At 43.1% G+C, this 27,380-nt stretch overlaps 1 protein-coding gene across 4 annotated transcripts in view; it reads left to right on the forward strand.

Moving 5' to 3' along the window:
• The window catches only part of LOC128013574 (dnaJ homolog subfamily C member 13-like), a 67,561-nt gene that overhangs the window by 27,614 nt on the left and 12,567 nt on the right, over window positions 1–27,380 (forward strand). For 2 of the 4 annotated variants that reach the window (XM_052596675.1, XM_052596679.1), the window contains exons 7-49: window positions 4,631–4,837; window positions 4,919–5,014; window positions 5,117–5,208; window positions 5,306–5,472; window positions 5,573–5,652; window positions 5,732–5,901; window positions 9,025–9,124; window positions 9,202–9,309; window positions 9,395–9,550; window positions 10,616–10,672; window positions 10,771–10,892; window positions 10,961–11,036; window positions 11,117–11,212; window positions 13,760–13,900; window positions 15,015–15,032; window positions 15,353–15,435; window positions 15,519–15,672; window positions 15,989–16,092; window positions 16,169–16,328; window positions 16,402–16,464; window positions 16,538–16,639; window positions 16,820–16,924; window positions 17,000–17,202; window positions 17,292–17,376; window positions 17,449–17,603; window positions 17,707–17,752; window positions 17,840–17,994; window positions 19,230–19,431; window positions 19,538–19,653; window positions 21,202–21,280; window positions 21,359–21,494; window positions 21,575–21,759; window positions 21,836–21,910; window positions 21,994–22,113; window positions 22,233–22,607; window positions 23,286–23,399; window positions 24,673–24,789; window positions 25,301–25,478; window positions 25,557–25,648; window positions 25,721–25,820; window positions 26,691–26,765; window positions 26,968–27,080; window positions 27,195–27,364. In XM_052596675.1, coding sequence (XP_052452635.1) covers window positions 4,631–4,837; window positions 4,919–5,014; window positions 5,117–5,208; window positions 5,306–5,472; window positions 5,573–5,652; window positions 5,732–5,901; window positions 9,025–9,124; window positions 9,202–9,309; window positions 9,395–9,550; window positions 10,616–10,672; window positions 10,771–10,892; window positions 10,961–11,036; window positions 11,117–11,212; window positions 13,760–13,900; window positions 15,015–15,032; window positions 15,353–15,435; window positions 15,519–15,672; window positions 15,989–16,092; window positions 16,169–16,328; window positions 16,402–16,464; window positions 16,538–16,639; window positions 16,820–16,924; window positions 17,000–17,202; window positions 17,292–17,376; window positions 17,449–17,603; window positions 17,707–17,752; window positions 17,840–17,994; window positions 19,230–19,431; window positions 19,538–19,653; window positions 21,202–21,280; window positions 21,359–21,494; window positions 21,575–21,759; window positions 21,836–21,910; window positions 21,994–22,113; window positions 22,233–22,607; window positions 23,286–23,399; window positions 24,673–24,789; window positions 25,301–25,478; window positions 25,557–25,648; window positions 25,721–25,820; window positions 26,691–26,765; window positions 26,968–27,080; window positions 27,195–27,364 — 5,348 coding nt within the window. The remainder of the gene's footprint in view (window positions 1–4,630; window positions 4,838–4,918; window positions 5,015–5,116; window positions 5,209–5,305; window positions 5,473–5,572; window positions 5,653–5,731; window positions 5,902–9,024; window positions 9,125–9,201; window positions 9,310–9,394; window positions 9,551–10,615; window positions 10,673–10,770; window positions 10,893–10,960; window positions 11,037–11,116; window positions 11,213–13,759; window positions 13,901–15,014; window positions 15,033–15,352; window positions 15,436–15,518; window positions 15,673–15,988; window positions 16,093–16,168; window positions 16,329–16,401; window positions 16,465–16,537; window positions 16,640–16,819; window positions 16,925–16,999; window positions 17,203–17,291; window positions 17,377–17,448; window positions 17,604–17,706; window positions 17,753–17,839; window positions 17,995–19,229; window positions 19,432–19,537; window positions 19,654–21,201; window positions 21,281–21,358; window positions 21,495–21,574; window positions 21,760–21,835; window positions 21,911–21,993; window positions 22,114–22,232; window positions 22,608–23,285; window positions 23,400–24,672; window positions 24,790–25,300; window positions 25,479–25,556; window positions 25,649–25,720; window positions 25,821–26,690; window positions 26,766–26,967; window positions 27,081–27,194; window positions 27,365–27,380) is intronic. The other 2 variants (XM_052596676.1, XM_052596677.1) reach the window with 2 other exon arrangements.

The following is a 27,380-nucleotide window of genomic DNA, read 5'->3' on the forward strand; positions in this document are numbered from 1 at the left end:
TAATATATATGCACCTAATATTGGATCTGATAGGATAAATATTTTTAATAAATTGAAGATCTTCTTAAAACAACAGCAGGTTAATGATTTGATCATTTTAGGAGGGGATTGGAACTGTACACTTGATCCATCTCTTGATAGAAATGGAGAAGAACCTAATTTTCAGTCACCTACGGTTTTAGCTAACATTGTAAAAATTTCTAACTTCACGGATAGTTGGAGAGAAAACAATCCTATGGTAAAACAATATACTTGGGTAAAGGTGAATGAGGGGAGAATTTCAGCTGCACGTTTAGATAGATTGTATTTATCAAATAATATGAAAAATAGAGTTGTACATACAGCTATTATCCCCACATATTTTACTGATCACAAGCTTATTACTGTTGACTGTACTTTGATATCGAGAAGAAATAAGAGGTCATATTGGCATTTTAATGTAAAGTTACTTCAAGATAAGTTTTTTTTGTGAATCCTTTAAGCATTTTTGGGAAACTTGGAAAAGCGAAAAATGCAGATATGAAAACATAATTCTCTGGTGGGAAATTGGTAAAACGCATATAAGAGAATATTGTCAACAATATACATCTTACTCAACTTTGTGTTTGAAACGAACTTTGGAAGGGATTGAGAAAGAAATTCTAGTCATTGAAGAGAACATGATGAGAGATCTTGATGCGTATGTACAAGAGTGGAGTGATAAGAAATTAAAGTTGAGTTCTGTTCTAAATGAGAAAGTTAAGGGTGCTCTTGTGAGGAGCAGGTTTATGTTATTGAAAGATATGGATGGGCCTACTTCTTTTTTTTTTAACTTGGAACATAAAAGTGTACAAGAAAATAAAATGCTTAGTTTGAAAAACAGTAATGGTCATGATACAAGCGATCCCGTAGAAATGCGAAGATTGGCAGTGGACTTTTATTCTAAGTTATATTCTGCTGAAAACACAGATGAGAAGAGCCAGAATGAACTTTTACAGAACCTTCCCTGTTTAAACGCTGAAGATAAAAAAACTTTGGAATCAGAACTTACCTTTGGTGAATTAAGTGCTGCGGTATCAGGACTTGCCTCAGGTCGTACCCCAGGTATAGATGGTCTACCTGGCGAGTTTTATAAGCACTTCTGGACCTTAATTGGAACTGATTTCCACGAAGTACTAAAAGAAGTTTTTCGAATAGGTTTGATGCCTAAAAGCTGTCAACGAGCAGTTTTAACCCTACTTCCCAAGAAAGGTGATCTTACCTTAATAAAGAACTGGAGACCGGTTGCACTTCTATGTTCCGAATATAAACTAATATCAAAGTGTTTGGCTAACAGGTTAAACAAGATAATGCACAGAATTATACACAAAGATCAATCCTATTGTATAAAGGATAGATGTATCACTGATAATTTGCATTTAGTGCGTGATGTTGTTGATTATGCCTTGGAAAATAATGTTGATATAGGAATTTTATCATTAGATCAGGAAAAGGCTTTTGATCGAGTTGATCACCAGTTTCTTTTCAAGGTTTTAAAGGCTTTTGGTTTTGGAGACAAGTTTGTTTCATTGATAAAATTGTTGTATAATAATGCCACATGTATGATAAAAATGGCGGGTGGACTAAGTGTTCCTGTTAAGGTACAAAGAGGCATAAGACAGGGATGCCCACTCTCAGGGCAACTATATAGTTTGGTCATTGAACCTCTCCTCTGTAAATTGAGAGAAAAGCTAACGGGGTTACAGACAAATGTTCTAAATTGTAATGATTGTGTGAAAATCTCAGCATATGCTGATGATATCACTGTGGTTTTAAGAAATGGATATGATGTTCAGGTTTTAAAAGATATTTTGCTGAGTTATGGGAAAGCTTCATCTGCCAAAGTAAATTGGGATAAAAGTGATGCACTATGGTGTGGTGTGGATTATAATGGACCGCAGCTTCCAGCTAGATTACAGTGGGGAAGGGCTGGGTTAAAGTACTTAGGGGTATTTTTAGGTAGAGAGGAATATAAGAAACAGAATTGGGAGGGCCTGATGGAAAAGGTGAGTGCAAGGTTGTCTCACTGGCATTGGCTGCTCCCCCAGCTATCGTACAGGGGAAGAGTTTTGGTCTGCAACAACCTTGTTGCCTCATCCTTATGGCATAAAATGACTGTCTTAGAACCCCCTGAGGAATTGGTGGAAAGTGTTCAAAAACGTCTGGTGAATTTCTTCTGGTCTGGTCAACATTGGCTGAGAGCATCTGCGTTATATCTACCTAGACAAGAAGGAGGCCAAGGATTGGTGGACATTAGAAGCAGAATAAAGACTTTCAGGCTTCAGACGGCAAAAAGACTACTTTATGGAAAAGATGTAAGCTGGACTGGAGTAGCTTGTGCCCTCTTAAGAAAAGCAGGCAATATGGGGCTAGACCGACATTTCTTTCTAATGGACACTCAAGGAATGGATTTGTCTGGACTGACACCTTTTTATCAGTCTATGTTGAAAGCCTGGAAAATATTAAATGTATCAAGGAATCTCCAGGATGTGAGAGGCCTTTGGATGAGAGAGGAACCCCTGCTGTACAATCCTGTTGTGGACTTGGACAATTTGAAGTCATCAACAATGAGAACGGTTTTAAGGAATGTTGGAATAACAAAGATTGGACATTTAATAACAACGAATGAATGGATGTCTGCTGAGATGCTGGCCGCTAAGCTGGGGGTGAGGTCAATTCGCTTGACACAGAGACTGTTGAATGAGCTCTTTGAACGTTTGCCAACGGATTTTAAACGTGGTTTGGAGACATCAAATGAAGATATAGATGTTCCTTTCCCAGAGTTAAAAATTGCACCTGCTTTTAATGCTTTTCAAGAAAGGGAAGGGATTTTGCTTACCTTCAAGACTCCTGAAATGGAACTTTTCAGTGAAACTGGGAAAAAAGCACTGTATGTCACATGTGTCAAAGTCTCACATATGAACTCTTTAGAAGGACTAAAAGAATCTAAATGGCAGGAGGATTTTGGACCAGGCACTTCCCCTAAAAGAAGCTGGGGGACCTTGTACAAACCTCCCATTGAAAAAAGGTGCGGGGACCTTCAGTGGAGAATTGTGCATGGTTTAATAGCCACAAACAGATACAGAGCACACATTGATCCACAGGTAGGGGAGGAATGTCTATTTTGTGGGCAAATAGAAACTGTTTTGCATTTGTTTTTTTACTGTGGTAGACTTGAAGCTTTGCTATCTCAAATAGAAGAATGGTGTAGAATTTTAGGAGAAGTGTTCTCACCTGTACTTTTTATTTATGGACCCATGTATAAAAAAAATAGAAAGAAGATCCACGTGATGCTAAACTTTTTGTTTGGGCAGGCCAAAATGGCAATATGGCTGTCACGTAAAGGTAAACTAAAGGGTGTGGGGTCAACCGATGCAGTGGCTATCTTAAAGGGTTTAGTCAAATCAAGGCTAACGGTGGAACATGCGTACTATCAACTGATTAAAGACATAGAAACATTTAAATATACTTGGGGAGTGGAAAAGTGTTTATGTGAAATTGATATTGATGGTTCTCTGCAAATTAATTTCTAATTGTTTTTATTTCTCTTAAACAACGAATGGTTTGTTTTTCTGATCTGTTTTTAAACTGTGAGGTGTTTAGAAAATTTTTAAATTGTAATATTTATTACGTATGGTGTGGTGGAATTTGTGTGTAGTTATATTATGTGTAGTAATGTAATTATGTAATTTGTCCGAAAAATGGTAAATTAAAGGATTGTCAAAGTCAAGTCTCTCACTCTCTCTCACTTTCTCTCTCACACACTCTCTCTCTCACACACTCTCTCTCACTTTCTCTCTCACACACTCTCTCTCCCTCACACACTCTCTCACTCTCTCTCTCACACTCTCACTCTCACACACACTCTCTCTCTCACTCTCTCTCTCTCACATACTCTCTCTCTCACACTCTCTCACACACTCTCTCTCTCTCTCACACTCTCTCTCTCTCACTCTCTCTCTCTCACACACTCTCTCACTCTCTCTCTCACACACTCTCTCTCTCTCACTCTCTCTCACACACACACACACTCTCTCTCTCTCACTCTCTCTCTCTCACATACTCTCTCTCTCACACTCTCTCTCACTTTCTCTCTCACACACTCTCTCTCCCTCACACACTCTCTCACTCTCTCTCACACACTCTCTCACACTCTCACTCTCACACACACACTCTCTCTCACTCTCTGTCTCTCACATACTATCTCACTCTCTCTCTCACACTCTCTCACACTCTCTCTCACTTTCTCTCTCACACACTCTCTCTCTCTCACTTTCTCTCTCACACACTCTCTCTCACACACTCTCTCTCACTTTCTCTCTCACACACTCTCTCTCCCTCACACACTCTCTCACTCTCTCTCTCACACTCTCACTCTCACACACACTCTCTCTCTCACTCTCTCTCTCTCACATACTCTCTCTCTCACACTCTCTCACTCTCTCTCTCACTCTCTCTCACACACTCTCTCTCTCTCACACTCTCTCACTCTCTCTCTCTCACACACTCTCTCACTCTCTCTCTCACACACTCTCTCCCTCTCACACACTCTCTGTCTCTCTCTCTCTCTCCCTCTCACACACTCTCACGCTCTGTCTCTCTCTCTCTCCAGCATCTGTTTGCGTCCGAGCACCGTGATGAGATCATTCGCAGTGCGATCGAACACGCTGGGAACTTCATCGGCATCACGCTGCGTCTGCGTAAGGATCCTCTGAGCTTCGAGGGCTTCCTCGGCGAGCGTCTGGGGAAGTACAGTTCGGACGAGTGCATCACCTCACTGACCGAGTTCATCGTGCAGAAGATCACGCCGCGGCACACGGTAAGATCAGCTCAGGACCTGATGTGCTCTCTGGTGTGTGTGTGGGGATCTGATGGATGCTCGTGACTGTGTTTGTCTCAGGAGCCTGTGAAGAGGATCCTAGCGCTCACAGAGACGTGTCTGGTGGAGCGAGACCCTGCCTCTTACAACATCGTCACCATCAAGCCCTTCGGAGAGGTCTGTCTGATCACATACTGAAGCAACACCTGACAGAATCACATGGAAATTGCATGTATAGAAACTAGTGTTCATGTGTGTATAATCAGTGTGTGTGTGCAGGTGTTCGCTCTGATCTGTGATGCAGACAATCCTCAGGTGTTCACTGTCGAGTTCATCCGTGGTCAGATACACAAGTACTGCTCCACAGAAAGGTACAGCCTCTCAGACGCTCGTGTGTGGTTCTGCTGGTGATCTCAGAGTCTGACTGTGTGTGTGTGTGTGTGTGTGTGTGTGTGTGTGTGTGTGCAGGGACTCTCTGCTGGCGAGTCTGTTGGACAGCGTGCGTGCGTCGGGGAACAGGGACGTGTGTGTGAAGATGGCCCCCACACACAGGGGTCAGCGCTGGGGTCTGCTCAGTATGCCTGTGGATGAGGAGGTGGAGAGCCTGCACCTGCGCTTCCTCGCTGCTCCTCCCAGTGCGTCCTGTGTTAACTCTTCACATCAATTAAGGTTTTGTATTTGTTTTTTGGTTGTGCACTCGAGTAACTTGGTTCTGTTTGTTCTTCTTTCTTGTAGATTGTAATTTTGCAGATGCAGTGTTCAGATTTAATGCCAACATCTCTTACAGTGGAGTGTTACACGCCGTCACTCAGGACGTGAGTCTGCTTCATCTCTGTGTGCTGGGGCTCAGTGTTTTCATGTTTCACTTGAATTCTCTCCGTTCTCTTCCTGTAGGGTCTTTTCTCAGAGAACAAGGAGAAACTGATCAGTAATGCGGTCCTGGCGCTCTTATCTCAGGACGTGGAGCTGCCGGGGCCCAACTCTGAGCTGGAGGCACAGTTCCAGGCCCTCAGGCGTCTGGTGGCGTCTAAAGCGGGCTTCCAGGCCTTCACACAGCTGCCCAAGTATATTCAGTTATTAACTACACCTGAGATCAGTGCAGTGTTGAGCTGAGAGTTATCTTGGTCTGTTTGCTGAGCTGCTCAGTTCTGTCTGGGTTTAATAAAAACACTCTGTTGTTCTTAGATCTGGTCCCATGGGTGGACTCGAACCCGCAATGTAAATATTAGTCCATATATCTCAGTGTACCCCTTTTCTTTCTCATTTTTCTCCATCTGTCTCTCCATTGGCTTAGTCTGAATCTGTTTTAAGGAAATCCTTATTTGTTTTGCTATTATATGTTTCCTCTTTTGTTTAAATGCTTTACACCTGTTCTCTCTCCCTCCCTCCCTCTCTCCCCCTCCCTCTCTCTCTCTCCCTCCCTCCCTCCCTCCCTCCCTCCCTCTCTCTCTCCCCCTCTCTCTCTCTCTCTCCCTCTCTCCCTCCCTCTCTCCCTCCCTCCCTTTCTCTCCCCCTCTCTCTCTCTCTCCCTCCCTCTCTCTCCCCCTCCCTCTCTCTCTCCCTCTCTCTCTCCCTCTCTCTCTCTCTCTCTCCCTCTCTCCCTCCCTCTCTCCCTCCCTCCCTCTCTCTCTCTCTCCCTCCCTCCCTCCCTCCCTCTCTCTCTCTCTCCCTCCCTCCCTCCCCTCTCTCCCTCTCTCCCTCCTCCCTCCCTCTCTCTCCCTCCCTCTCTCTCCCCTCTCTCTCTCTCTCTCCCTCCCTCTCCTCCCTCCTCTCTCTCCCTCCCTCTCTCCCTCCCTCTCTCCCTCCCTCCCTCTCTCTCCCTCCCTCTCTCTCTCCCCTCCCTCCCCCTCTCTCTCTCCCTCCCTCTCTCTCTCCCTCCCTCCCCCTCTCTCTCTCTCTCCCTCTCTCTCTCTCCCCCTCTCTCTCTCTCTCTCTCCCTCCCTCTCTCTCTCTCTCTCTCTCTCTCTCTCTCTCTCCCTCCCTCTCTCTCTCTCTCTCTCTCTCTCTCTCTCTCATCATTATTTCTGGGTCACTGAGATGTATGAATTAAGTAGTTGTTCTCCTGTCCACTATTTATACATCTAGGATTCATTCAGTATTTCTATTGAACATGCAAATATTGAGTGATTTATTTTATTTATATATATTTTTTTTTCTTCTGGGTCATCTACAGGTGGATCTCAATAATTTAGAATGTAGATGAAAAGTTCATTTATTTCAGTAATTCAACTCAAATTGTGAAACTCGTGTATTAAATAAATAAATTAAACACAGACTGAAGTAGTTTAAGTCTTTGTTTCTTTTAATTGTGATGATTTTGGCTCACATTTAACAAAAACCCAACAATTCACTATATCAACTAATTAAAATACTTCATAAGACCAATAACACTGTACATGTACTCAATACTGGGTAGTGGCTCCTTTTGCTTTACTGTCTCAGTTCGGCGTGTCATGGAGGAGATCAGTTTGTGGCTCTGCTGATGAGGTCTGGAAGCCCAGGTTTCTTTGACAGTGGCCTTCAGCTCATCTGCATTGTTTGGTCTCTTGTTTCTCATCTTCCTCTTGACAATAGCCCATAGATTCTCTCTGGGGTTCAGGTCCAGTGAGTTTGCTGGCCAGTCAAGTATCAACACTGGTCATTTAACCAACTTCTGGTGCTTTTGGCAGTGTGGGCAGGTGACAAATCCTGCTGGAAACTGAAATCAGCATCTTCAAAAAGCTGGTCAGCAGAAGGAAGCATTAAGTGCTCCAAGATTTATTGGTAAATGGGTGCAGTGACTTTGGTTTTCAAAAACACAATAGACCAACACCAGCAGATGACATTGACCCCAAATCATCACAGACTGTGGAAACTTAACACTGTCCTTCAAGCAACTTGGGCTATGATGTTCTCCAGCCTCTCATCAGTAAAGACGCTCCTTTAATTAGAAGTATATCTCCAGCACGTGTGTTCAGATCAGGGTTGCCAGGTTTTCACAACAAATCCTGCCCAGTTGCTTCTCAAAACTAGTCCAAAACTAATCGCGATTCCAGGAGGTTCCCAGATTCCCGGGGTTAAAATATCCGTTTTTTTTTTGGCATGTTTGTCTTGGTAAAAAAATCGCCTTTTAGGGGCTAAATATCAAATTATTGTTATTGGGGTCGCTTCAAACCGCGGACATGGAAAACAACCGCAGACTTGGCAACACTGGTTCAGGTGGAGCGGCAGTTACTGCACAGAGCCGTAGTCTACCGACAACTAACACAATATCGCTTTCAAAATCGACAAAGAATCGCCTGCGATTTTAACATCGATGTTGTGTAGATTGTCAGTGAATTACGGCTGGGTGTAGTAAATGCCAACCAGTGTTGCCAAGTCTGTGCTTGTTTTTCATGTCCGCGGGTTGAAGCGACAATACTTATAACGTGATATTTAGCCCCTAAAATGCAAATTTTACCAATCAACCGTGCCATTAAACTTAAATTTTAACCCCGGAAAGCAATTTTTTATCTGGGAACCTCCTGGAAACGCGATTGGGCTAGTTTTGGACTAGTTTTGAGAAGCAACTGGGCAGGATTTGTTGTAAAAACCTGGAAACCATAATCTGAACGTACATGCTGGAGATATACTTCTAATTACAGGAGCGTCTTTACTGATGAGATGTGCATGAAAATCGTATTCGATTTTTTGCACAGCCCTACACTCAACTTTCTGTTAACATGCTTGGATACAGCACTCTGTGAACAGCAGCTTCTTTGGCAATGAATGTTTGTGTCTTACCCTCCTTTCCTTGTGAAGGGCGTCAATGATTGTCTTCTGGACAACTGTCAGATCAGCAGTCTTCCCCATGATTGTGTAGCCTAGTGAACCAAACTGAGAGACCGTTTTAAAGGCTCAGGAAACCTTTGCAGGTGTTTTGAGTTGATTAACTGATTGGCACGTTACCATATTATAATTAGTTGATATAGTGAATTGTTGGGTTTTTGTTAAATGTGAGCAAAATCATCACAATTAAAAGAACCAAAGACTTAAACTACTTCAGTCTGTGTTTAATGAATTTATTTAATATACGAGTTTCACAATTTGAGTTGAATTACTGAAATTAACTTTTTCACAACATTCTAATTCATTGAGATCCACCTGTATAATGTTTTTATGTATACATTATGTGAAATTTACATTTTTACTTTATTGGCGTGTTGCAGGTTTAGAGAGAAGCTGGGAGTGAAAACTGTTAAAGCACTGAAGAGAAACCAGAACGGTGTGACGCATGCAGCCATAGACATGCTGTGTGCTCTCATGTGTGTAAGTGACGCTCACTGAAGCTCCTGTAGAGTCACGCTCTTGACCGTCTCCTCACATGTCCCCGCTGTGCTCTGCAGCCGATGCACGATGATTACGACCTGCGCCAGGAGCAGCTGAACAAAGCCTCTCTGCTCTCCTCCAAGAAGTTCCTGGAGAATCTGCTGGAGAAGCTGATCAGTAACGTGGTGCGTCCCAGGCCTGTAGAGCAGCGTGATGATGATGATGATGATGATGATGAAGAAGGTCACTCACCTGTTTCTCTTTCATCAGGAGCACGGCTCAGGAGCGCTAGTGATCAGCTCACTGCTGGACTTCCTGACCTTTGCCCTCTGCGCTCCTTACAGCGAGACCACCGAGAGCCAGCAGTTCGACATGTTGCTGGAGATGGTGGCCTCCGACGGACGCACGCTCTTCAAACTCTTCCAGGTCAGGGGTCAGATGATGATCAAAAGTCTCTTCTGCTCATCAAAGCCGTGTTTATTTGATCAGAAATACAGTAAAAAATGTATGTAAAATGTTATTCAAATGTAAATCATCTGTTTTCTGTGTTAAAGTGTAATGTATTTCTGTGATGCTCCGCTGTATTTTCAGCATCATTCCTCCAGTCTTCAGTGTCACATGATCTTCAGAAATCAGAATAATATGATGATTTACTGCTCAAGAAACATTTCTGATTATTATCAATGTTGAACACAGTTATGTAATTACATGAAAACTTTTTTAATGACACAAACCATTTTAATATTATTAAAATTAAAACATGGGAGAAATATAATGTTTTATTTATTTCTTTATTTCTTTATAAAATATTTTTCATAATTTATTAAATATATATAATAAATAATATAATATCATTATTGTTATTGTTATTTATGACGGTTTATTCCAGTTAAACAGAACTTTTATTTTGACAGGTTGCCGTGAATATCTTTGTGCTTCTGTGTGTATGTGATGACGATAGTTTCACTCAAATGAAAGAGACTCAGAGCAGTTCTGGAGATGTTGTTCATGTATTTATGTGCTCATTCAGAGAGATCACGCCGTGCTTCAGTATGTGTGTGTGTGTGTGTGTGTGTGTATGTGTGTGTGTGTGTGTGTGTGTGTGTGTGTAATAAACGAAACCACGCGTCTGCGCCATTCATTCACACAGACACGCAGAACATGAAGGATTCATATTCAAGCCTTTTTACAGCTTAATATTTACAGATTCTTGAGCATATCGCAATTTAATTTAAGTGTAATACTTTTGATTAATTCATCCAAACTTCCGTGATATTCCGCGTTAAACTGTAAATTCCATTTTAATGACTGGATTCTGTCTGTGTTTTCCACATCGCAGAAATCAGGGCCCTGGAAAGTTCAAAAGAGCAATATTTATTTGAAACAGAATTCACTTGTAACATTATAAATGTCTTTACTGTCACTTCTGATTGATGCGTCCCTGATGAATTCTTCTTTTGAACAGAAATGTGTGTGTGTTCTTCCTCACAGCATCCGTCGATGGCCATCGTCAAAGGTGCGGGTCTGATCATGAAGGCCATCATCGAGGTGAGTCCTGCCACTGTTCCTCCAGTGTGTGTGTGTGTGTGTGTCTGTGTGTATGTGTGTGTGTGTGTGTGAGTCTGATCCCAGCGTGTCGTCCTCAGGAGGGAGAGAAGGAGATCTCCAGTAAGATGCAGGAGCTGGCTCTGAGTGAAGGAGCTCTGCCCAGACACCTGCACACCTCCATGTTCACCATCAGCTCTGACCAGCGGATGCTCACCAACAGGTCAGTTCAGCTCACACTGACCTCCTCACACTGTAACACAGGCCTGATCACGGGTTTATCACACGCAGACAGCTGAGTCGTCACCTGGTGGGTCTGTGGACGGCAGAAAACCCCACGGCCCTGAACCTGCTGAAGAGGATCCTGGTGAGACACAGACTGGACATTCACCAATGCTTTTCTGCTAGAAGTAGCTCTGAAATCATCAAACACTGTCTGTCCTTCAGCCCACCGGTCTGCTGGCGTATCTGGACAGCTCTGACCCCGTGCCTGAGAAGGACGTGGACCGCATGCACATACGAGACAACGTGAAGATCGCCACGGTACGAGCCACCAGCACACTTACAGGTGCTGGTCATATAATTAAAATATCATCAAAAAGTTGATTTCACTAATTCCATTCAAAAAGTGAAACTTATATATTATATTCATTCATTACACACAGACTGATATATTTCAAATGTTTATTTCTTTTAATTTTGAGGATTATAACTGACAACTAAGGAAAATCCCAAATTCAGTATCTCAGAAAATTAGAATATTGTGAAAAGGTTCAATATTGAAGACACCTGGTGCCACACTGTAATCAGATAATTAAGTTAATTATCTGATTACAGTGTGGCACCAGGTGAGAGACCATTTAAAGGCTTTGCAGGTGTTTTGAGTTAATTAAATTAACTCAAAACACCTGCAAAGCCTTTAAATGGTCTCTCAGTCTAGTTCTGTAGGACACACAATCATGGGGAAGACTGCTGACCTGACAGTTGTCCAAAAGATGACCACTGACACCTTGCACAAGGAGGGCGAGACACAAAAGGTCATTGTAAAAGAGGCTGGCTGTTCACAGAGCTCTGTGTCCAAGCACATTAATAGAGAGGAGAAGGGAAGGAGAAGACGTGGTAGAAAAAAAGTGTACAAGCAATAGGGATAACTGCACCCTGGAGAGGATTGAGAAACAAAACCCATTCAAAAATGTGGGGGAGATTCACAAAGAGTGGACTGCAGCTGGAGCCAGTGCTTCAAGAACCACTACACACAGACGTCTGCAAGACATGGGTTTCAGCTTCGCATTCCTTGTGTCAAGACACTCTTGAACAACACACAGCGTCAGAAGCGTCTCGCTTCAGAAAGGACTGGACTGCTGCTGAGTGGTCCACAGTTATGTTCTCTGATGAAAGTGAATTTAGCATTTCCTTTGGATATCAGGGTCCCAGAGTCTGGAGGAAGAGAGGAGAGGCACACAGTCCACGTTGCTTGAGATCCAGTGTAAACTTTCCACAGTCAGTGATGGTTTGGGGTGACATGTCTTCTGCTGGTGTTGGTCCACTGTGTTTTCTGAGGTCAAAGGTCAACACAGCCGTACACCAGGAAGTTTTAGAGCACTTCATGCTTCCTGCTGCTGACCAACTTTATGGAGATGCAGATTTCATTTTCCAACAGGACTCTGCACCTGCACACAGAGTCAAAGCTTCCAATACCTGGTTTAAGGTCCATGGTGTCCCTGTTCTTAATTGACCAGCAAACTCCCCTGACCTTAACCTCCTAGACAATCTATGGGGTATTGTGAAGAGGAAGATGTGATATATCAGACCCAAGAATGCAGAAGAGCTGAAGGCCACTATCAGAGACACCTGGTCTCTCATAACACCTGAGCAGTGCCACAGACTGATCCACTCCACGCCACGCCGCATTGCTGCAGTCATTCAGACACAAGAGACACAACTGAGTACTGAGTGCTGCACATGCTCATACCTTTCAGTTTGCCAAGATTTCTAAAAATCCTTTCTTTGTATAGCTCTTAAATTATATTCTAAAATCTGAGATACTGAATTTAGGATTTTCCTTCAAATTTTTCCATCAACATTAATAGAAATAAACATTTGAAATATATCAGTCTGTGTGTAATGAATGAATATAATATACAAGTTTCACTTTTTGAATGGAATTAGTGAAATAAATGAACTTTTGATGATATTCTAATTATATGACCAGCAGCTGTACTCTCACATCTCCTCTTTTAAGGCGAAAGGATGAATAAAGTAAACATTTAACTAACAGATCTCACCATAATTCAACATTAGGAATGGCAAACATTTTATGCATTACAGGATTACTGAAGTGCTGTTTAAATATGACATGAGGCATTATCTTATTAAATATACACTGATTTACATTTCCAGAACAGAAACCTGTAGAGTGGATAAAGCCAGGCTTAGTCATTCTTGTTTTTATCACTTCACAAATCCCCAAAATATCAACAGACATAAATCATAGATCAGTGTGAATGATATATAAACAAACACCTTAATTAAACTATAAAGTTTGGTGGATGTAAGAATTTTTTAAAAGATGAAGATTGGAATTTAAATTTACAGATAAACTGCAATAAACACTTGTGCATTTATAAAATGTGTATAAAATGTGTTCTTTCTAGTAGTAACAATCTATATAAGCTGCAACAGCCCAACATCTGTCTGTATTTAAACGTAAAATACCATAATATGTTCATAGATGTGTAGGAAACGTGCGAGGTTCACACACTTGTTTCTGCAGCCAGTTCCTTTGTAATGTGTTCTGTTTCATATCATCTGTTTCTGTTTTGATCTGTTTCCACTTCCTGGTTTGGAATAGAACTGATCTGAAAGCCTCAACGTCCAATCCATCTAAACATCTCCGTGACCAGAGCAATATTAAACACAGAGACTGTTAACATTGAAAGCTTTGCTCGTTCCTGTAGCGTGTTCTCAGTCTGGTGTGAGCATCGAGTCAGAGTCAGAGAATCTACTCTCCACAAAACACAGAATTTGGACTGTAGTACCCATTTCAACCTGTAATCCATATCAAGCCATTAATAATAGCTGTTTTTACAGGACCAGTTTGGCAGGAATAAGGTCCCGGAGTGGCAGCGTGTGGCGGGTAAAGCTGCTAAAGAGGTGGAGAAGTTCGCCAAAGAGAAGGCAGACATCGTGCTGATGCACTGGAGAGATAAGATGGGCATCGCTCAGAAGGAGGTGAGAGACGTTATTACCCCGCTCCATCAGCTGACGAGGAGGCAACGGGATGTGACCATATTATCAACAACATGATGCCACGATAGCAGAACTGTCTCGCTATCACCGTGATCACATGACCATACGAATCGATAACATAAAAGCTCTGTTAAGTTGTGTTTCTGGCCATTATGCTTTGGCACAGGATCTGTCATTAAATAGAGTAATTTAATTTTAAAATGTACCAAATTGTGTTCTTGTTTTTTACATTTCACAGTAGATATGGTATCGTGGTCTTCATATGTTGATATAACTGTGTGGTGAGCGTGATATGGTTGCATCCCTGTTGTGTGCTGGTTAATAGAGCCTCGTCGGTTCTGGATCTGCTGTTTCTCATCTTTGTGCTTTGTGTTTTTATGTGTGATGCACTTTCAGTACAGGCTCTGCTGGCTTTCTCTAATCTTCTGTCTCTGGTCTTTACTAATAATAAACGCTCAAACATGGCTTGCTGGAGATCTATGATCCTCACAAACTCTTCACTGTGTCTGGGTCTGATAGCGCTGCGAAAGCTTCAAGCCCATACACTCATCATTTAATTTTATGTCTTATGAGTGTAACGCCTTAATACACAATAAATAAAAATATATTCGTTTTGAGGTTTGCTTTAAAATTAAATTGAGTTGTTGTTTAATTATTAGTGTTTTCTAAAGACTAACATCAAGTGAGCATTAGATGATACCAAATGTAATTGAAATGTAGAAACAGTGGAATGAACAATTAAATATCGACCGTTATTGATAAATGAGATAACCTCCACCAAAACACTAATAAAGAGCTAAATTTGATTGGAGTGTTGAACTAAACTGAAATGTAATCTAGTCTCCACTGTAAACCCAAGATGATGATTGATGTGAAGCATGAGCTGCAGATGAAGACACAGCTTTGGGATCATGAGCATGACTTACACCATCATCATCGTTTCTTTGCTCTTGAGCCTCTAATCACACTGCCATTAAAGCCAGCTTCACTGAGACTGACACAGTGTTCATTAGAAACGGCTGGTGTGACCTTTAACCTCTCTTATCTCTGCCCCCCCATCGGCTCTTATTGGGGTTTCTGCTGTCAATCAATGCAGCAGGACAGGAACAACCTGGTGAGTAGTTTCGTCCAATCAGAGACTGTCTCTCTCTGTTAGCCCCTCCCTCTCTCATGTCAGTCTCTCGGTCTCATGTAACGCGTGTGTGTGTGTGTGTGTGTGTGTGTGTGTGTGTGTGTGTGTTCTGTGTGTAGCTGTCACACACTGACTGTATTAGATCAGCTGTCCTCCATGTGTTCAGTGTTTAGAGCAGGATCATAACTTCACAGCTCTGGTGTCGTCAGCATTACCCTCACATCCCATAATAGCTCTGTTTGTCTCTTAAACCAGTGTTATAAGCAGAATGTGCTGTAGAGATGGTGTGTTACTGATTGTAGAGTGTAAACCAGAAGCCGGTGATCCTGAGGAAGAGACGGCAGCGGATCAAGATCGAGTCCAACTGGGAGCTGTTCTACTACAAGTAAAGGATGTGTTTAATGATTGAGTTGTGTGTGTGTGGTCATCAGAGCTGTGACGCTGCTGTGTGTGTGTGTGTGTGTGCAGGTTCCAGCTGGATCACGCTCGCTCGAACCTGATCTGGAACCTGAAGACACGTGAGGAGCTGCGGGACGCTCTGGAGGCCGAGATGCGCTCCTTCGGGGTGGACCGAGAGCTGGGCAGCGCTAGCATCATCTCCTGGAACCACCAAGAGTTCGAGGTCTGTGTCATCACTAACACTGGAGAAACTCTGATGTGATGTGATTCAGTGTCACGGGGAGAAACCCTCACAGCGTTAAGAGCATGCAGTCTACACTCACAGTTTATAGATTCTACAGGTTACTGAAGCCGATCAGATGAGATTATTATGAGTGACAGAACAAACAGAAGACAAGCAATTCAAATATAATAATAATAACAAAACTTTAATACAGAAAACTAAGGATATATGAGTATAGAACAGAGCTGTATTTCCCAGCGCAGTGTTTCTGACCGCATGTGAATGAGCGCTAGAACGGATGTCTGCTTGTGTTCAGGTGAAGTACGAGTGTCTCTCTGACGAGATTAAGATCGGAGATTATTACCTGCGTCTGCTGCTGGAGGAGGATGAGAACGAGGAGTCTGGAGCCATCAAGAGATCGTAGGTGTCTGAACAGACTCTGAGCCGTGTTGGTCTGGCTGTTATTGTGCTGATCTTCCTCTGTGTTGTTCTCTAGATACGAGTTCTTTAACGAGCTCTACCATCGCTTCCTGCTGACTCCTAAAGTGGCCATGAAGTGTGTGTGTCTGCAGGCGCTCTCCATCGTCTACGGGAAGTGCTGCGAGGAGATCGGACCGTTCGCTGACACCAAGTACATCGTGGGCATGCTGGACCGGGTCAGTGTGCTGAAGTTACAGGGATGTGTCTCTAGAATCACTGTTTTAACCTCGTGTTTTCGCTCCTGTGCAGTGTACAGACAAGCTGGAGAGAGACCGACTCATCCTCTTCCTCAACAAACTCATCCTCAACAAGGTGAGACACGTCTGCTGATGAACCTCAGAGCTGCTGATCACACATCCAGGGTTTAACTCTTCTGTTCTGACAGAGAAATGTGAAGGATGTGATGGACTCTAACGGAGTGCGTATACTGGTGGATCTGCTGACCCTCGCTCACCTTCACACTAACAGAGCCACGGTGCCGCTGCAGGTACTGCCCAAACACACTGCTGCAGAGAGAGAGAGATCAGTGCTGTACACTGGAGGAATATTTCAGTTTTACTGTATTTGTGATCAGATAAACACAGCCTTGAGCAGGAGAGGAGTCTTTTAAACAGTGGTATGCTGATGATGTGTAATGTCCAGATGGTGAAGTCTGTGCTGTTTTCAGAGTAATGTGTTGGAGGCTTCTCCAGACATGAAGCGCGAGAGCGAGAAGGAGTGGTACTTCGGGAACGCAGATAAAGAGAGGAGAGGGCCTTTCGGCTTTGAGGAGGTGAGTATCTGCAGCAGAGCTGGAGCGTGTGATCGGAGGTGATCTGGTGTTTGAGCTGGTGATCCGTGTCCTCAGATGCAGGAGTTCTGGAGCGCTGGGACGCTAACGGCTAAGACCCGCTGCTGGGCTCAGGGCATGGACGGCTGGCGGCCGCTGCAGTCCATCCCTCAGCTGAAGTGGTGTCTGCTGGCCGGAGGACAGGCCGTGATGAACGAGACCGATCTGGCCACGCTCATCCTCAACATGCTGATCACCATGTGCTCCTACTTCCCCAGCCGGTACAGTCCCGCTCCTCACAGCTGCTCCACACACACACACACACACAATATGTTTAAACATGCCTGTATTTCTGTGTTTGTGTGTTCAGGGATCAGGACAATGCCATCATCAGACCTCTCCCGAAGGTGAAGAGACTCATCAGTGATAACACCTGTCTGCCACACATCGTCCAGGTACACATCTCTGACTCTGTGCTCCTCTAGAGCTGTGTTTAGAAACCGCTGACATCCTCCTGTCCTCCACAGCTGCTCCTGACCTTTGACCCCATCCTGGTGGAGAAGGTGGCTAACCTGCTGTACCTGGTGATGCAGGACAACCCTAACCTGCAGCGTCTCTACCTGAGCGGAGTCTTCTTCTTCATCATGATGTACACCGGCTCAAACGTGCTGCCCGTGGCCCGGTACTCTCCTGCGTCTCAGCCCATCACAGCTGACTGATGTCATCAGCTCCTGATCACGTGTTTCGATAACGTGCTGTATGTGTAACTGTGTTCTTCTCTCCAGGTTCCTGAAGTACACTCACCTGAAGCAGGCCTTTAAATCCGAGGAGGTGACTGCTTCATCTGATGATCTGACGTCTCTCACAGTGCATGTAAAGACAGGGAACAGTTAATCTGAGCATGTGTTTGACCCGCAGGCTAAAGGTCTGGACATCGTTCAGAGGAGTGTGTTGGGCTCCATGCTGCCGGAGGCCATGGTGTGTTACCTGGAGAACTACGAGGCCGAGCGCTTCTCCGAGATCTTCCTGGGAGAGTTTGACACGCCTGAAGCCATCTGGAGCAGTGAGATGAGGTCAGATCTCTGTCTGTGGCTCCAGGGAGGATGTTTCCTTCATGAACACTAAACACACACAAAAATATATATAAAGAAAAGCTAAATGACTTATTTTGGTTACTATTACTATAATAGTTGTGGTTAATATTTTGAATGTTATGGTTTCAGTCTTCATGTTAATTTAACCCTCTCAGGCTCAAATTAATTTTTAGTAACTTAGTAAATTTAGTAACCTATAGTAAAGTTTTTAGTACTCCCGATTCATAAAATATGTATCTGGAGTAATAAGGTTTTAAGTTACTTTACTGTTGCAAATCTGCAACGCCTGCCTTGAGAGGGTTAAAGCAAAGTTTTAGTTATTGTGTTGTTTTTGTCTTTATTTATAATTAGTTATATACATAGTTTATGGGGAAGTCGTGGCCTAATGGTTAGAGGGTTGGACTCCCAATCGAAGGGTTGTGGGTTCTAGTCTCGGGCCGGCAGGAATTGTGTGTGGGGGGAGTGCATGAACAGCTCTCTCTCCACCTTCAATACCACGACTTAGGTGCCCTTGAGCAAGGCATCGAACCCCCAACTGCTCCCCGGGCGCCGCAGCATAAATGATGAACACTGCTCCGGGTGTGTGCTCACAGTGTGTGTGTGTGTGTGTGTGTGTGTGTGTGTGTGTGTGTGTGTGTGTGTTCACTGCTCTGTGTGTGTGCATTTCGGATGGGTTAAATGCAGAGCACAAATTCTGAGTATGGGTCACCATACTTGGCTGAATGTCACTTCACTTCACTCACTTTATTTCAGTTGTAGTTATTTTAGTACGTTAAGTTAAAGTGATTGATAATGAGAAGTGAGATGAGGTGAACATCTATACTTCTGTGGCTCTAGAGGCGTTTTGTATATCTTACGGTTCATGTGTGTTTGTAACACATGGATTTGTCTTTTTGAATGCTAAATGTTCAAAATAAAACCTAAAGTAATGTTTAAGTTATTAAAAACTAAAAATTAACTAAAAAAATGTTTTTAAAAGATATTTTACTTTTTTCTGTCTCTCTGTAAATGAAAGAGATTTAAAAGAGATGGGTAAACCTGTGTTAGTATCATTGAGATAAGGTTTTGTCAATATTTTGAATTGGATTTCATTTTATATTTTCTGCTTTTAGTCTAGCTAAGACATTTGTATTTGTTTTGTGAACTATGCTAACCCGAAGGTAAAGGTGGTGAATTAGCACGTCATGCTGGTTGTGTGTGGTGTGTGTGGACAGGCGTCTGATGATCGAGAAGATCGCCGCTCATCTGGCAGACTTCAGTCCTCGTCTGCAGAGTAACACTCGTGCTCTCTATCAGTACTGTCCCATTCCTGTGGTCAGCTTCCCTCAGCTGGACAACGAGCTCTTCTGCAACATCTATTACCTGCGGCACCTGTGTGACTCCACACGCTTCCCCGACTGGCCCATACGAGACCCGGTACACACACACACACACACACACACACACACACACACACTGTGACTGATGGCCCAGCTCCACGCTCTGTGTGATGTGAAGACCTGTGATTGTCTGCCCCCTGCAGGTGAAGCTGCTGAAGGACACTCTGGACGCCTGGAAGAGAGAGGTGGAGAAGAAGCCGCCCTCCATGTCTGTGGATGACGCCTATGAAGTGCTGAACCTCCCTAAAGGACAGGGACAGTGAGTCCCACATGCTCTTGCTGTTAAAGACAAAATATCTCACTGTTTAGTACTCTATTTTTAGACTTGTTGTTTATTATTATTCATAAAGCACATTTCAGTACAACCGATGTTGCCCAAGTGCTGTACATCAAAGAAAATAAAATAAGAAAGTGCAAAGACATAATTCAAGGATAGCATCAAAACTTAAGACAGATACACATCTGAGAATGAATCACCAGATGAGTTAAAAGCCCCAGTTAATAAATGATCTTTTAACAGAGATTTAAACCTGGAGATGGTCTGAGCGGATCTGATACGAAAGTGCAGTGAGTTCCCAGGTTTGGGGTCAGCAACTGAGAAAGCACAATCCCCAAAGAGTTTAAATGTAGATCTGGGAAGCACTAAACAAAGCTGGACGTATGATCTCAGGGGCCTAAGAGGGGAATGTCCACCCATTTAGAGATTTAAAAACAAACAATAAAAGTTTATATTCAGTTCGGAGACAGATGGGCAACCATTTAAGAGAAGACAGGATAGGAGTAATGTGATCACTCTTTCTAATGTCTGTCAGTTCCTGTAGATGTGCCAGAGCCCTCTGGCCAACTCCCATAGAGAGAGACCTAGAATAGTCTAAGCATGATAAAAATAAAGTCATGAAAAAAGTTGGGGCTTCATCTAATCCAAAAAGTCTCAAATTAATAAGCAAGACTTGGTCACCTAATTTTTTTTGCTTGTCAAATTTTTGTTTTTTTTTGTTTGTTTTTTTTAAGCCACTGCTTTATTATGCTCAGTCAAGGAACCAAGAATAGAATTTATACTAGTTTGATTGCTGACTATACCAAAAACCTTAATCTCAGTTTTATTTTCATTGAATTTTAAAAAGTTTAACACCATCAGGTCCTTGATGCCAGTTAAGCAGCTCAAAAGCAAGCTAATACCATTATCTTTTTGAAGTGGCCGATAAATCTGTGTATCATCAGCATAGCAATGTTACGAAACTCCATGTTTCCTAAATATATAGTACCTTAAAGAGACGGTAGAGTAAGAACAGAAGGGGGGCGAGAATAGAGCCTTGAGGTACTCCACACTTAAGTGGAGCTAACACTGACATACATTCCCCAAACTTTACCACAAAGCTTCTATCTGCTAGATACGACTTAAACCATTTAAGAGGAATCCCATGAATTCATGGTTTTCCAGCTGAGAAACCAAAATATTATGATTGACAGTGTCGAAGACCACACTCAGGTCCAATAACATTACGATCCAGAATCTGTATTTAATAGTATGTAATTTATAATTCTTAGCGTAAATGCTTGCATCAAAACCAGTCATAGTTTAGTGTCAAATGATCATTTCATCCCATTCTTACTCTTAAGAATAAAAAAAAAAAAAAAAACTTTATATTTCATGCTGTACCTTTAGGACCTTTATTAGTACATCACAAATATTTTGGATTGCTTAGCCTTCGTTATCACAGCTTCTCATGTGACACGGTAGCATTTGAGAATAGTGCTTATTAACTGTGATCTTTGTCCTTTGTTGATTTTGTGTGTGCTTTTAAAGGCATGAAGAGAGTACGATAAGGAAAGCATATTTCAGATTGGCCCAGAAATACCATCCAGACAAGAATCCGGAGGGCAGGGTACGTACAGCAACACTGCGTCTCATTATGAGTGAATGAATAATAAACTCTAACCAGTCTCTGTGTGTGTGTGCTCAGGACATGTTTGAAAAGGTCAACAAGGCCTATGAGTTCCTCTGCACCAAATCGGCTCGTATCGTGGACGGTCCTGACCCAGAGAACATCATCCTGATCCTTAAAGCCCAGAGCATCCTGTTCAACAGACACAAGCAGGGTTAGACGCCTCGCTGTTCTCAGACACCGCTCCTGATCTGCAGACGCTCAGAGACTGATCTCCTCTCTCTCTCTCCTCAGATCTGGAGCCGTATAAATACGCCGGCTACCCCATGCTAATTAAGACCATCACCCTGGAGACGGGTGACGAGCAGCTGTTCTCCAAGACCTCGGCTCTGTTACCGGCCGCCGCGGAGCTGGCCTTCCACACCGTCAACTGTTCGGCGCTGAACGCGGAGGAGCTGCGGCGGGAGAGCGGCATCGAGGTCAGCATGTGAAGACTTCTCTTCTCTTCTCTTCTCTGTCTGCTGGTGTTGATGAGGCTTGTGTGTTCTCTGTCAGGTGCTGATGGAGGCTCTGTCCCGCTGCGTGTCTGTGCTCACCGCCTCCAGCAGACCGGAGGACATGGCAGTGCAGGTACATGAGCACACACACACACACACACACACACATGCAGTGAGCTCACAGTGTGATTCTGAGTGCATGTGGGTGTTTTTCAGGTGTGTGGACACGTCTGTAGGTGCTACAGCGTCGCTGCTCAGTTCGAGGAGTGCAGAGAGAAGATAGTGGAGCTTCCCAACATTATTAGAGATGTTTGTCACATTCTCTACTACAGCAAGGTAAGAACACGCATCTCTTTATTACTGACTGACAACTAGAGAGCTGTGTTGTATTGTTTGTGTGGATAAGTGATGTCTTCATACAGAGTCTGCGAGTGTTTGTGTTTGGCGTCTCTCAGGGTCTGCCGCGCTTGGCGTCTCTGGTGGTGGAGTGCGTCAGCTCCTTGGCGGTGGACTTCTTCCTGCAGACGCACCTGTATCAGGCCGGGGTCCTGTGGCACCTGCTGGCGAGCCTCTTCAGCTACGACTACACGCTGGAGGAGAGCGGCGTGCAGGCCAGCCACGACACCAACCAGCAGCAGGTGTGCAACAGTCTGGCCAAGCTGAGCGTGGTGGCCCTCGGCCGGCTGGCGGGGTACAGCGGGGCCCGGGGCCCAGAGGATGAGCCCAGTGCAGGAGAGCTTCCTCCGGAGAACCCTGCCATCAGGAAGAGTTTGGGGGCCATGCTGACGCCCTACATCTCCCGCAGACTGGGCCGCAGCTCGCCCACAGAGGTACAGAGAGACCTGCGCTGCCGGCAGCACCATTAATAGAAATTACATCTATTGAAATGTAAATACACAACACAGTACTTTTTTATATAATAATATAATTGATCAATTCTGTATGAAATGTAATTAATCTTTATAAATTTATTGGACATGCTTTTTGATTATTCAAAGTTAATGAAAATATTAAAATGGAATTCAGAAAACTTATGAAAAACATTCACAGAATTTGAGAAAAATAATCATGTATTTCATAGGGCCTTTAACATAAATTTTTCAAACTTTTAATAAATTGCTGTTACATTGTATAAGTTTCATGAATTCAATTAGTTAGACATGCGTTTTGATTAACATTTTTGTAATGTAAACATTAAAATGTAGCCTCAAATGTTTTTTTAATTAAAATGAGAAATAAAAGGTATTTTAAAGGGCCTTTTAAATTTTTGTCTTTGTTTTATTGTGTTTGTCCTATATCATGAAATATATATATGCTATATGATTATTTCAGTCGGGTGTCGTGTCATAGAGTTAGTATTGTGTAGCACTAGTGATGCTGTTGAAGGACAGATGGACATTTACATTACATTTACATTTATTCATTCAGCAGACGCTTTTATCCAAAGAGACTTACAAATTAGGACAGTGGCTGTGTGTTGATCTGTGCTTCTTCTGTGGGTTCTCCAGGTGCTGAAGCTGCTGAACAGTAACTCGGAGAACCCATACTTAATCTGGAACAATGGGACACGAGCGGAGCTGATGGAGTTCCTGGAGGAGCAGCAGGAGAGCAGCATCAAGAGAGTGAGACGCTCCTCCCAATTCTTCACTGCTGCTCACACTCCTCTGATTCACATCACACTCTGTGTTTGCACTCGTCTGATTCACATCACACTCACTCTGTGTTTGCACTCGTCTGAATCACATCACACTCACTCTGTGTTTACACTTGTCTGATTCACATCACACTCACTCTGTTTTTGCACTCATCTGAATCACATCACACTCACTCTGTGTGTTTGCACTCGTCTGATTCACATCACACTCACTCTGTTTTTGCACTCATCTGAATCACATCACACTCACTCTGTCTGTTTGCACTCGTCTGATTCACATCACACTCACTCTGTGTTTACACTCGTCTGATTCACATCACACTCACTCTGTGTTTGCACTCGTCTGATTCACATCACACTCACTCTGTGTTTGCACTCGTCTGAATCACATCACACTCACTCTGTGTTTACACTTTTCTGATTCACATCACACTCACTCTGTGTTTACACTTGTCTGATTCACATCACACTCACTCTCTGTGTTTGCACTCGTCTGAATCACATCACACTCACTCTGTGTTTGCACTCATCTGATTCACATCACACTCACTCTGTGTTTACACTTGTCTGATTCACATCACACTCACTGTGTGTTTGCACTCGTCTGATTCACATCACACTCACTCTGTTTTTGCACTCGTCTGATTCACATCACACTCACTCTGTGTGTTTGCACTCGTCTGATTCACATCACACTCACTCTGTGTGTTTACACTCCTCTGATTCACATCACACACACTCTGTTTACACACATCTGATTCACATCACACTCACTCTGTGTGTTTACACTCGTCTGATTCACATCTCACTCACTCTGTGTTTACACTTGTCTGATTCACATCACACTCACTCTGTGTTTACACTTGTCTGATTCACATCACACTCACTGTGTGTTTGCACTCGTCTGATTCACATCACACTCACTCTGTTTTTGCACTCGTCTGATTCACATCACACTCACTCTGTGTGTTTGCACTCGTCTGATTCACATCACACTCACTCTGTGTGTTTACACTCCTCTGATTCACATCACACACACTCTGTTTACACTCATCTGATTCACATCACACTCACTCTGTGTGTTTACACTTGTCTGATTCACATCACACCCACTCTGTGTGTTTGCACTCGTCTGTTTCACTTCACACTCACTCTGTGTGTTTACACTCCTCTGATTCACATCACACACACTCTGTTTACACACATCTGATTCACATCACACTCACTCTGTGTGTTTGCAGGGAGAGTGCGACAAGAGCTTCGGCTCAGAGTTCCTGTTCAGTGAACACAGGAAGGAGCTGATCGTGGGAGAGATCTTCGTTAGGGTTTATAACGAGCAGCCCGTGTTTCCTCTGGAGGTGAGAGATGCCTACACTACTGTACTGAAGATCCCAAAACATCTCTTCTGCATTTATATGTTCAGAAATACAGTAAAAACTGTGAAATATTATTCTAATGTAAACCAGCTGTTTTCTGTGTGAATCTGTGTTAAAGTTTAATTTATTTCTGTGATGCTCCGCTGTATTTTCAGCATCATTCCTCCAGTCTTCAGTGTCATATGATCTTCAAATCATTCTAATATGATGATTTACTGCTCAAGAAACATTTCTGATTATTATTAATGTTGAACACAGTTGTGCTGCACAATTTTGTGAAAACTGTGATGAATTTTATTTTTCAGGATTCACAGATGAGTAGAAAGTTCTGAAGAACAGCATTTATTTGAAATAGAAATCTACTGTAACATTATAAATGTCTTTGCTGTCACTTTTGAGCAATTTAATGCATCCTCAATGAATTAATGAAGTGTTAGTTAATTTAAATATGGAGTGTGTGCCAGCTCTGAACTCTGATCTGTGTGTTCGTCAGTATCCGAAAGCGTTCGCGTCGAGTCTCTTGGACTATGTGGGCTCTCAGGCTCAGTATCTGCACACACTGATGGCGATGACGCAGACTAATAAGCTGGAGTCGCAGCAGCACGCTCAGAGACTGCGCTGGGCCGAGATGGCACTGGAAGCTCTCCGCAACGTCATCAAGAACAACCCAGGTGCCTGAAACACAGCAGACTGATGCATGTGTGTGTAGAGGCTGGTGTGTGATGTTTGTGTGTGTGTGTGTGTCGCAGGCACTGAGACGGAGTGCATCGGTCACTTCAAGCTGCTCTTCTCTCTGCTGAGGGTCCATGGCGCTGGAAGAGTCCAGCAGCTGGCTTTAGAGGTGCGTCAGAAACATGGTCTGCTTCATTCTTCACTGACACCGTGGCCTCTGTTAACTGTGTGTTTGCTGTAGGTGGTCAACACGGTCACAGTAAACCAGGACTGTGTGGTCAACATCGCTGAGTCTCTGGTTCTGCCCAGTCTGCTGGTGCTGCTGCACTCCTTACCCTCCTGTAAGACTGACCAACCTTTAACCTTTATACACACAGCGTTATTACACTTCATTAAAACCATTACAAATATGTATTTCTAGTACTTGAAAGAAAATAAATGTTATTAATGGCCATGTTGTACAAAAGAAAAAGTTGCCAAGGCAAAAGTTTCCATTTGTATTTAGTTGAAGTGGATGTACCGTATGTAAATCTAAATGTTTAATAAAAAACATAAAAGATAAGTTATTCTAATATTGTTTAAAAAGATTAATAATAACTATAATAGTATGTCAATGATATGTTGAGGTCATATCTCCATCTAAACATTTGCCATTTTGTCAGAGCAATTAAACACACACACACACACACACACACACCTGTATGAATGCAGTATTTTAATATTTCAATGTATGGACTTATTTATACATTCTTCATTATTAATAACAGTCATGATATTCTCTATATTTTAAGCCAACAACACTGTTTTTATTTGTCTTTATTCTATTTTAATTTTATATGCATGTTTAAGACCTGTGTTGAGACACGCGTGTGATGAGGCCTTTGCTGCTTTGTGACGACTATTGGTTTGGATTAGATTTACAACAGTTTATTTTATTGTATTTGTTTTTTTAATATTTGTACTTCTCTCTCTCTCTTTGTATTTTATTGTGTTTTATGTGATTGTACAGACATTTGGTCCACTGTGTTTTTAAGTGGCTTTATGAATACATTTAGATTTCTTTTGAAAACTGGATTGACTTTAATAGTTCAGTTTGCCATAAAATCCACGATGAATAATTTTTTGTTATTATTTATCTCAATACAATGTCTGTATGTGTGTATGTCATCATTATTGATAATCTAGAGTTTATTCTCTGTGTTTGTCTGCAGGTCGTCAGCTGGTGCTCGAGACGCTTTACGCTCTGACCTCCAACACCAAGATCATCACTGAGGCCATGACCAGAGGTGTGTGTGTGTGTGTGTGTTTCTGAGTGTGTGTGTGTATATATCTGTGTGTGTGTGTGTGTGTGTGTGTGTGTGTGTGTGTGTGTTTCTGAGTGTGTGTGTGTGTGTGTGTGTGTGTGTGTGTGTGTGTGTGTGTGTGTGTGGACACGTCTCCAGTAGCTGATCTCAGAGCAGTCTCCTCTGACCTCTGTTTGTCTCTCAGGTGCGCTGATCTACCTGCTGGATCTGTTCTGTAACTCCACTCATCCTCAGGTGCGCACGCAGACGGCTGATCTCTTCTCCAAGATGACTTCAGACAAGCTGGTGGGACCCAAGGTAAGACTCCTTCAGTTCCTCCCTCATCGGAGCGCTGTTATGAGTTAGACTACTCATTCCCAGCATCACTGCATGTGTTTCATCACTCGTTCACCTGTGTCTGCTCTCTCTCAGGTGCGTCTGACCCTGATGCGCTTCCTGCCGGGCGTGTTCATGGACGCCATGCGTGATAACCCCGAGGCGGCGGTGCACATATTCGAGGGAACCCACGAGAACCCCGAGCTGATCTGGAACGACAGCTCGAGAGAAACTGTCTCCACCAGCGTCAGAGAGATGATGCTTGAGTGAGTCCTGTGACCT

The sequence above is a fragment of the Carassius gibelio genome, chromosome B24 (genome assembly GCF_023724105.1).
Source record: "Carassius gibelio isolate Cgi1373 ecotype wild population from Czech Republic chromosome B24, carGib1.2-hapl.c, whole genome shotgun sequence".
In the NCBI taxonomy this organism is placed as follows: Eukaryota; Metazoa; Chordata; class Actinopteri; order Cypriniformes; family Cyprinidae; genus Carassius; species Carassius gibelio.